The 10,849-nt window shown below is 48.2% G+C and overlaps 3 protein-coding genes across 3 annotated transcripts; 1 reads left to right on the forward strand and 2 right to left on the reverse strand.

Moving 5' to 3' along the window:
• Positions 1-118: 118 nt before the first annotated feature.
• Positions 119-936, reverse strand: LOC129600232 (uncharacterized). Its single transcript, XM_055498687.1, has 3 exons — positions 921-936; positions 417-855; positions 119-233 (listed from the first exon to the last, which is right to left on the reverse strand). The coding sequence occupies exons 1-3, from the start codon at positions 934-936 to the stop codon at positions 119-121; spliced, it is 570 nt and encodes a 189-aa protein (XP_055354662.1).
• Positions 937-1,001: 65 nt separating this feature from the next.
• LOC129600233 (uncharacterized) lies at positions 1,002-2,154 on the reverse strand. The gene is made up of 3 exons (XM_055498688.1): positions 1,782-2,154; positions 1,585-1,678; positions 1,002-1,110 (listed from the first exon to the last, which is right to left on the reverse strand). Exons 1-3 carry the CDS (start codon positions 1,996-1,998, stop codon positions 1,059-1,061), a joined length of 363 nt encoding a protein of 120 aa, XP_055354663.1. The 5' UTR covers positions 1,999-2,154; the 3' UTR covers positions 1,002-1,058.
• Positions 2,155-4,494: 2,340 nt separating this feature from the next.
• Positions 4,495-8,333, forward strand: LOC129600225 (uncharacterized). Its single transcript, XM_055498681.1, has 4 exons — positions 4,495-4,737; positions 5,803-5,896; positions 6,934-7,764; positions 8,195-8,333. The coding sequence occupies exons 1-4, from the start codon at positions 4,497-4,499 to the stop codon at positions 8,316-8,318; spliced, it is 1,290 nt and encodes a 429-aa protein (XP_055354656.1). The 5' UTR covers positions 4,495-4,496; the 3' UTR covers positions 8,319-8,333.
• The last annotated feature ends 2,516 nt before the right edge of the window (positions 8,334-10,849 follow it).

A 10,849-nucleotide genomic window follows, 5' to 3' on the forward strand; every position in this document is an offset into this window, starting at 1 on the left:
AATCCGGCAGCGGCAACAGCAGCCAAACTGGTTGAATTACTAGTCGCACAGGGCACTGAATATTTATTAGTTTTGGAATTCTATTCATAGATGCAATCACAATGTTTTCCTGCTTTGATCAGTCTTGGAAGTATTCGTCCAGAATGTGCATGGCTAGGCGACTGAGCACAGCCACATCCATCTGTCTCAAGTCAACGCCATCCCACGGCTGTTGACCGCCAATACTGCTGGCCCTAATTACAAAAAGGTCATTTTTCAAAAAGCTAATCGGCCGAAGCGAAGCTAAGGTTTCTCTATGTTCAGAGAAACGGTATTTATTGTTGTTTTTCAAGAGATTTAGTTTAAAGCGAAATAACGCTTTGCCATAGAAGACAATAATTTCAAGCAAAACACGTTTTAATTTTAACATGACCTACAGGTTGAGAAAGATGCGGATGCCAGTCCATTGGTCGGGATAGGCCAGCGTCCGTACCCACTGCCCATGCATGCTCGTGACCTTTTCGGTCATCCGTCGGGTAACTGTCGGACAGTGGTTATTAAGCGCCGCTATCAATCTCCGACACTGTTCCACGACCGACTCCGTGCAGTAGAATCGCACGAACGGAATGACGATCCGCAGATGCGCACCAGGATGAAGTTCGGACACCATCCGGTGCCGGTCCTTCAGCCAGGTCCAGTCGCTGGCTTTGTCAAAAAGCCGCGCATGCAGTAGGGAACTATCCCGACCCGTCGGAATGGCGAAGTTGACGAGCAGAAGCTGCTGACACGCACGCATCCACTGGGACAGCGCATGGTACTCGAACTGGTTAGTCTCCTCTCCCACACTGTCAATATCCGGCAACACCGGGCACAGCACTATTCAGCCTTCATACGCTCGCGCTGGAGTCCAGTCTGCGCATCACACAGCTGATACGTCTGACCAGTGGCCAGCGACATGCCGCCAGCATTCTTTCACGCCGTGACAGACGCTCAAGAACTAACTTCGCGTGCACATCGCCCCGTTTAGATATTAGGCCAGACTGCCATCTTTGTTCTCTTCCCGCATTATCACGCGGTATTTATTCAGCATTACTTGTCAATAAAGCTTGATCGTGAGTCCTCGGCACTTGTCTGTTACAAAATTGTAAAACGAAATTTCATTTTTTGAAATTCAGTACAAACTGTCTTTACGCCAATGATACAAATCATTTTGCTAGAAAATGTATTACAGGGTCGAAAAATGAGTTTTGGAGTGCGAGAAATGTTCATGTGCATGTTAGCTGTTAGCATGGGCTGTAGCCGCCAGATGAAATGGCACCAAGTTTAGATCCGGCCGACAGAAGGACGGACGCGGCCGTAGCCTGCCACCTGCCGCATATCGCACAGCGCCGACGCACACGCTACGTGGAACATCGAGCAGCGTGTGCGTCGTTATCCGTCCAGTCGGCGTCACCAGACTCTGTGGTGCCATTAATCATCTAGCGGCTACAGTACACAATATTACGATCCGTACTGTACACTGTACATACGCTAGTACAGGAAGTACAGGAATTTGGTATTATGTACCGGGTTGTCGCGTACTGTATATGTTCGAAATATACTCACCGATTTAACCACAGTTGAGCAACTATATCGAAATGTAGCAGAACGTTCGCCAAAACCGGATACGTCAGGTTATTGATATGTATTTCTTCGTCATCTGCAAAAATAATCCGCTTATTAAATGTGCTTTTCTCACACTAAAATTCTGGTTACTATCCAAATATCAACGTTACACCACCTCCAGTTACTGTTTTACTAACCAGATTGGAAGGCGTCCTCACTAAAAATACTAGGCACAGACGCTAGCTTCGATTGCTGCGCAGTGAGACATTCCGTGCACGCTTCCTTCAGAGCATCTTCAGTCCAGAACATACTGGGCCCGACAGCGGCGTCCCGGTGCAATTCGGCGCAGACGAACGTCACCGTCCCCGTGTCCACCCGTGCAAGCACCCGACACCCCACATCGAACCAGTACATTGTGGCGGACGTCGGGGGTAGATGCGTGGGACAGTGGAAATTCGAGTCCCCTGAGCCAATAGGAAACGAGCGGGCGAAATGGCAGCTGGTGTCAAACACGGTATCACCCGTACCCAACGTGATCCCGCAAGCCCTCCCTACAAATTTCGGCAACAAAGCTACATCTCGCAATGACTCCGCTTGCTGGAAGGCGACGACGTGCTTTCGGTAGACGAATTTCGTCCCGCTTTCGGCAAAACTGGGCTTTTTATGGGTCGGCAGTTTCGTGACGATCTGACAAGTATCGATGATGCAGGCAGGATTAGCGCCGTCTACGCGAACACCATTAAACATATTGTCACACAATTCGCGAGTGATGGTCCCCGGGCGAAAGACCATCGGTCCGCCGGGGATATCGCGTAGTGCCACTTGGATAGAACGGCCACGATAGGAGGGTCCCGTTTGGCGGAGGAAATTGTGAGGCCAGAGATGACGGGAGGGGATCCACTCGGGGCTGTTGGTGGTCGAGTCGAAGTTGAGGAAGCGGTTGCCGTCAATATCCTGCACGTAGCCCAACCACCACTGATCGGTGTCGCGCCGCACCCGCACCGTGTTCCCGAAGTTCACTTCGCGAGCGCCCGTGTGGTATTGGCGAAAGTACAGCGGTGATGCATACATAGTGATTGGTTACAGACGGTTTTGTTAATCTGTGGCCAAATTACCACACTTACTTAAAAATGCCCTGAATCAGTCAAAAAAGGGTTACGGAGTATGGGAAACTTCCTCTGCTTGTACGTATCGTGCGAGTACAAGGATTTGATACCATGTACCGGGTTGCCGCGCATACTAGACTTACCGATTTAACAGCAGTTGAGTAGCCATATCAAAATGCAGCAGAATGTCGCCACAATCGGATACGGAAGCTTATTGATATGCATTTCTTCGTCATCTGCAAAGATAATCCGGTTATTATTAAACGTGCTTTTCTGACACCAAAAAAAATTCTGGTTATGTGGCGCATGGCAACGTGTGCCAACGTCGTACTACTGACCTATGTTGTATTTCAGTGTGTTTTTGGTATTTTGTTATTGCGTTGGTTAATTATTAAAGAGACGACGCTCCACGTCGCGGCAGGTTAATAACCGAACTGGTTATTCACCATCTTGCACGCAAGCCACTAACCAGGTTGGGAGGTATCTGCTATACCATAAATGGTCCGTTCATACAGGCATCGCACGCGACCGATCCGCCCCCTGGTTCTAAAACCTGGGCAGGATGCTGGGGTCTTAACAATATGGGATCTTAACTTAATACATTCGCGCTTATACCGCTATGTGTTTAGACAATTTTACTGCAGTAAATGTATCCGCAAGATTGGCGGATGGAGAGAAATCTCATTCATATGCCGGCCGCACTGGTTAACAGTAAACCGAAAACGACTGCCACGACTGCCGTAACAGTAAAGGCAAGTCACGACTGCCGCGCTACATACCGGCATCGAAGATGTTGCACGATGCAGGATCTTCGAGAGCCGGTGCCGGCGGGAGATGAGCAGGAGGATGGAGCACATGCATCGGAATGGGCAAGCAAGATCAAAATGTATTTTTAGAAGCATACTTATTCTTGCATATAGCCGCGTAGGCAAACTGGAGTAGCTAGCGTTAACGTTGAACCACGATTTCACATCACATGGAATAATTTATTTCAACGCTCTCTGAAATCAGTTAAATGTGTGCAACTGAAAAATAACAACTGCATTCCTGTGGTTTTTTAGCAGCATTGATTGTCGCTGTTACATGTGTAATATACGAGCCTATCTGTGCCTACGTAGTACTGGTGTTTAAGAAAGTGGAATCATTTACCAAGGCCGTGAACATGTTCGCATCCCGGTTGTACTTTCGCCAATTCCACACGGGCGCCCGCGACGTAAACTTCGGCAACACGGTGATGGTGCGACGCGACAACGGGAAGTGGTGGTTGGGATACGTACAAGATATTGACGGCGATCGCTTCTTCGTTGACTTCGACGCCAGCACCATCAACGCCCAATGGATCCACACGCAACATCTCTGGCCGCACCAAGTCCTTCGTATCTCGGGAACGCAGAATCGCGGCCGGTCGGTGCAGGTGGCGCTGCGGGACGCTCCCGGTGGGCCGATGGTGTTCCGGCCGGGAAAAATCACCCACGAAGTCGCCAATCTGTTTTATGGCGCCCGCCTCAAGACCCCGACCACCGCTGGAGACTGCTGCATCGTGGATATATGCCAGTTTATCCGAAAACTCCCGCCGTCCAACAGCCGGCGCAGTTTTTTCATAGCAAATACCAAATTTGTCTACCGGAAGCACGTCATCGCCTTCGAGTCGGCGAATCTATTGCGGGATGTGGCGTTGTTGCCGAAATTTTTGGGGCGGACGTGTCAGATGACGTTGGGTCCTGGTGATACGGCGTGTGACGCCAGCTGCCAGTTCGCCCGGGCGCGGAAACACTGACATTCTACTGTACAGTGCACAGTCCCTCGATGCCTTCCGATCCCCGGGCGTTCTATAATTTCGACGTGGGCTGTCGGGTGTTTGCCCGGGCGGCCACGGGGACGGTGACGTTCGTCTGCGCCGAAGTGCACGGTGATGCATTGGGACGTAGTATGTTCTGGACGGACGATGACCTGAAGATAGCCTGCCAGCTATGCCTTACTGCGCAGCAACCCAGCACTGCATCTGGTATCATCCGGGACGGCTGTGGTATGCAAGCCCTCCAGCCGGGTAAGTGTTGAGCACGAAATTTGAAAACAACCGGAGATGAATCTAATCAAGAACTTTTAAATGTGATACCACAGTTAGATCGGCCGTGGTCCAGAACTGCATCACATGACTTTTGTTTTTGAATACGTCCAATCAGAATCGTGCTGGCACGATGCCCCAAACGATCCAACCCAGTTTCAAGATGACCTTGAACCTTAAAAAATTTTTGCCTGGATACAATATGCAACATATAAATTATTAAATAAGCAAATTAAACGAAATAAATTGAACTCATTCTCGTACACCACTAACCACAAAATGAAGTACGCAATCACAAGTTACCCTATCGATTTTCGTTGTCGGCACATTTCTGATATAATGGTAGGTCTTAACCATGCGGACATCGGGCTGTTCGATCTTGGCAAGACCACCCTTCTAAACAATTGCTAAAAGCGAAGAGCCGGATTTATATTATTTTAAGGTGAGTGAGTGACCGAGATACCTTCACTGACCAGCGAGCAAAATCGCTAATAAATGAGTGAGTTACCAAGTTACCACTCGCTAATCGAGTCAGTGATTTACCGAGCTATCACTACTGTCCAGTGAGCAAAATCGTTAAACTGACTCAGTGAGTGACCGAGCTACCACAGCTATCCAGCGCTCAATACGCTACGTGAATGAGTATTCCTAGGGGCCATGGATCACAAGAAACACGGAGGCGAAGCCGCAGCTGTTTCTTGTAAATGCATAACACCATAAAGACATAAATGTCCGGCTCAAATATGATCATAAACGATACAGCTCGGACTTGGTACACACAAGAACATAAAGATATGTCCAACCCTGCAATCCACGATATCCCCTGTCCACGGCCATAAATCCCCATGGTCGTAACAGAGAAAACTCCGCCCATCCAATAGGTGCGTTCCAGTAGGTTCCACTGCATATTGATGTGCGTCCAGCGCCGTTGTTTGCCTCGTTTTACCTGCAACACAATCTGCAGCAGGAAATTTCTTACTGCTTTACTTGCCTGTTTTACCGGCCTGCGTATGTTAGCCCAGAAACTCGACGGATTAATTTTTGCAGATGATGAAGAAATGCATATCAATGAGCTTCCGTATCCGGTTCTGGCACACATTCTCCTGCATTGCGATATGATTACTCAACTGTGGCTAGATCGGTAAGCCGGCTTTTTTTATAACTAAAATGCACCGTGAAGTTCGAAAAAAGGATCGCTGTATGATGAGACGTCGGTGCAGCTGTTTGCACTAGAACCTTTCAAAATCTTACGCTGCCTCATCAAATGTCGTGAGCAGTAATTTGTTTTCACGCCAATAAGTAGGTTGCGTTTTGCACGGCCTCATGATTAACGGCAAAATTAACGACGATTTTAGCGTTGTTAATTCAACGTTCCGTTAATTCGAATAAGAGGTTGCGTTATAAACTAAACAATTTACTGCTCCTGGTATTAACGTGAGGAACTAGGTATCAGACAATCAAACAATAAGAGTGTCTCCGTCAAAATATTGTATTCAGTCTTGAAAAACTTAAAACAACTTCGTTTACCAGCGTAAAAATAACAAATTAGATCTTTTTTATATGGCACACACACTTTAGAAAGAAATGTGGTTAAAGTTTCCGCGGAGACGTTCTAAAAACAGTCATTCCATTCTAAAATGCGTGACTAGCAGTTGCACTTGAGAGATAGTTGGGGCCGTCAGGCGACAAAGTTGCTGCAGAACTCCAGCTGCTGAAACAGTGAAGTATTCGTGTAACTGTGTTTTGATTTTTGCAGTAATTTTTACATTTATGAAGAAGTAAATTATTTTGATTTCAATAATCTAGCTGGCAAAAATCTCACTGACAGCAGTGCAACTGTCGAGACTGGTACGGTTTTCGAAAATTCGAGTCGAGTGGGCAACTCAGGATTGAATGCCCAGGCAGAAATTCACTGGGTAGACTGTCTCGCCTATGCAGTCATCGTGCTCAATGGTCTATGTAAGCACAGTCGTTCATTACTGAATTTCAACGTCGTTATTAACGAAACGATACCCCCTTCGTTTCGTTAATAACGACGGGCAGTGCCGTTTAAACGTTCGGTAATCGTACCCCGTCGTTAATACTGTCGTCAATCGTATGCCTTCGTTGATACCGCAACCTGCTTAATGTGTGGGAATTGCCTGCAGTAAGAAAATTTCAGACATGTCCCTTAATTAGGGTGTGCATTCTGTGGAGACTTCTTTTGGAAGATTACGCCGTGGCCCGACAGCGCCTCCGCATTCTCGATATCTCATGCCTCATGGCCGAAACCCCCGTAGAAGAAGAATTCAACATCGAATGCCATTATCAAACTTACCGACTCGTGCTGAGGCTGGACCACAGCCTGACCGTATCGACGCAGACACTAGCATTAGTGGACACCGTGGGATGTTTCGATCCAACTAAGGAAATAGACTGGCAGGACGCCGCCGGATACGCTCATTATATGAAGAGGCACGATTTTCACGACCGACTGAAGCTTATCCGCCATACACTCAAAGCCCAAAATCAACGTGTACCGTTGATCATCATCAAGGACGGTGGTGATTGTCCGGAATCTGTGAGCCCGGTGTTAATGGATATCAGAGACGAGGGAGAGGAGGCTCCCCGGTACGAGTGCCGTGCACAGCGCCAGTGGATGGAGGTGTGTCAACAGTTGCTGTTCGTCAACTACACCGCCGCCATTCCAACGGGTCTGCATCATAAGTCCATACTAGACGCGCTGTTCTATTACGGTGCCGCCGACCGGACGTGGCTGGAGGATGGGCACCGGGTGGAGCGCGGGATGCATGAACAGGGAGCGCATCTGCAGATCCACATTCCGGTCCTGCGTTTCCACTGCACGGAGTCGGCGGCGGAACAGTGTCGGCGTTTCATCGTGGCGGTTAATGACAACTGTCCGCCCGTTAGTCAGCAGATGATGGAAAAGGTCACGGGGGTGCTGGCACGTTGGGTGCAGACACTGGCCTATCCCGGCCAATGGACCGGCATCCGCAGGTTCCTCAACCTGTAAGTGATGTTTGATACAGACCTGGGCAGTTACAACTTAACTCGTTAACTTGGCGCGAGTAATCGAGTTTTAACGTAGCTCTGTAGCGTAACTCGCTACCAAAGAAACTTGACTCTGACGTAACTCTCATAAAACTGTTATATATGGTCTATGATAGCGTAGCCCGTGGTATAACTCGAAACACGGTTTTATTTGCATGACCAGCGCAACTCGTAGCCGCGTAACTCGCACGCTCCCTTTAACTCGTAGCTCTTAACGGTGGGGTGGGCGCATAATTACCCAGGTCTGGCTGGAACTTTGATATGTGTGGTTTTCTATGCTCCTTCGTTTGTAAAACATTATTTCGTTCTACCGTTTTTTTGAAAATGGTGAACCCTCGCTCTGCTTCGATCGACTAAGAGTGCAGTGACCTTGTTTTTTTGATCGCAGGTTTAGTAATATTGGTCTGAATGACCATCCTCAGTCGTGGGATGACGTTGACTTGAGACAGCTAAATGTGGCTGTGCTCAGTCGTTTAGCCATGCACATTCTGGACGAATTCTTCCAAGACTGATCAAGCGGAAAGGAGATACTCTACGATCACATACACGTGGTCTAATCAAAGGTCGCATCAACACAGCATAGACTAACCAGAGAAAAGGGTCAGCTAGTACAAGAGAACAATAGGTACAGCTACGTCATGGAGTCGCGGTCACGTCGAAATGGCAAGTCGCAGTCAAAGTTCTCTGCTTGACATTTCTTAGAAGCATCGACTCGGACACGGGGTCATGTCTCGAGTAGTCGTTGTAGTTAGGTCTAAGCCTAAGCCTTGGGGTAAAAGTAGTAAAGTAGTAGTCCGATGTGTACTATGGGACGCCAGTACACGTCACTAGTTATGCTATGCTGATGGCAGTCTGGTAAGAATAGGTGGTCACACACACATCGTGAACCGTTTAAAGTCTTTAGACAACATTCATCCGCTTTAGTATGTATAGTGCTTGGGTGCAGTAAACATGCAGACACTGAAATCGTTGACGTAAAATGAACGACGGAAGTCATAATCCCACAGTAATAATTTATGCCAACAGATCGAAATAAAGCGTGGTGTGATAGACTCGTAACCGTACACCGTGCAACAACTTGTTGTTAACGTTTTAATGATATAACGGATAACACAATGAACTCCAGATTCGGTGTAATGTAATGATAATGTATAAAGCATTAACAAGCGATTAAATATGACCGACAGAAATCACGTATCCTTCCGACACAGATCAGACGAACATACTCGTACAGATCACCACAACGTAGCCACATTCCTTATGTGCACCATTGTAACAGTTTTCATCGGTTCTCACTCAGAAACATGTAAACATGACAACGCATAAGCAGCTGTGAATTAGGTAAGCTAGGAATGGTGGGAATCAGTGATCCACGCGACTGGCGCCATCCTGTTGCGACATCTGGCTGGCACGCGCCAACATACATGCGCACATCCGGCTAACCGGCACCGGCAGCATGCATGCGGCTTGCATACCTCCCTCCTTAAGAGCTTTGGTCCTCCAAAGCCGACGCCCCGGCACGACCGACGACACGCAGTCCGGCATCCTTGCCCTTCCGATACGTAGCTCGCTCACCAGACAGGTTGACGGTGTCCTCCGCAGGTCCCTCCACCTCCGTTCCAATCTGGACGCCGTTCCCTTCGCTCACAATTACAGCCGTAGGCGAAACTGCTCCTTGTTTGCATCTGAAACAACTCGCAATACATGACAGCCACTTCGTTCCATAGCGAAAGAACAGGTACAGTATAACTGCAACCAATCCAGCGCTGACTGTAGCACCAAACAATCCCTTCAACAGACCCAAGCGCGCAAAAACCTCCGGCAATTGTGCTGTTTTGGAAGCTGATTCAACGAAATCCCCCACATTGTCGATTCCATTTTACCCGCTAGCTGTCCCAGCAAGTTGAACTGCATACTGTGCTCTTTTTACATTACCGCTCCCAGTACCGCTTCAGACAAATCAATGGACTCGTTCAAACTTGCAGCTAACAGGTTATGCTTCACGGAAGTAGTCGGTTTTACCGGTACCCAATCTCCATTTCTGGCTTCATATGGCATGCCATTGAAGTTTACAATTGACGATTTCCAATGGCACTCACTGTACGGCACCAAAGCGAATCCATCCATTCCTATTGTAAATCTTCCAGATCTCCGCTGTGGTCCACATGGCGATCGCGTCTCTACTGCGAACTCCAACTTCGCTGGCCGACACTGCCGCACCACACCAAATTTTCCCAGGCTTTGTAGAGACTGACACTTCTTAAGTTTCATCTCCCTGGCAGCAAGTACTCCGGAGACACGCGAAAGTGTATACAACTGATCCACTTGTATACGGGCAAACTTGCAATCCAAAGTGTTAATCGCATGCGCCAGGCTGTTTCCTTGCTCCACTGCAATATCTTCTTCATACTGCAGGTGCGCAGTAACGTACTGCTGCATTTCCAAGGTGACGTTCGCTAGCTCTGTCTCACGCGTCTTACGGGACTTCTTTCGCTGCTTCGGAACTCGTACTCCTGCGACTTCAGTCAAATGCATTGGTTTCCGCTCTTTATCAGCCGTATACAATGCAACAAACACATCCGCTTGCCCAACTACAGTCAATAACTGTCGTCCTTTTATGGCACAGGTTCTTGTGTAGTTACCCAGCACGAAAACCATCTGCTGCTCCGGGTCACGCAGCCGATGTGCTGCATTCTCCACATACAGTTGACCTTGACGCTTTGCTAACCTTGATACTTGACATGGTTTTTTCACAACTTGTGTTTCACTCCAAACAAACGTACGCTGACCTTGGATGGCATATCCATCAGCTCGCCGGTGAGTCACTTCTCCAATGACACTCAACACTGGACAAGTTTCACATGACTGCTCCAGAGTAATCTCCTCCAGCACCCAGTTTCTGCTAGAAAAAACTTTGTTACTGTTCCACGAACCTTCACCGTAAGGACGTTTGCTAAATGTCCGCACTCTGCCACTCTTTGTCATTGGTTCCCCGGCACACTTCGCCGTCTGCACCATTTTCCAACACTCTGCAGAACTAGTC

Source organism: Paramacrobiotus metropolitanus, unplaced genomic scaffold, assembly GCF_019649055.1.
Source record: "Paramacrobiotus metropolitanus isolate TYO unplaced genomic scaffold, Prichtersi_v1.0 Parri_scaffold0000167, whole genome shotgun sequence".
Classification (NCBI taxonomy): Eukaryota; Metazoa; Tardigrada; class Eutardigrada; order Parachela; family Macrobiotidae; genus Paramacrobiotus; species Paramacrobiotus metropolitanus.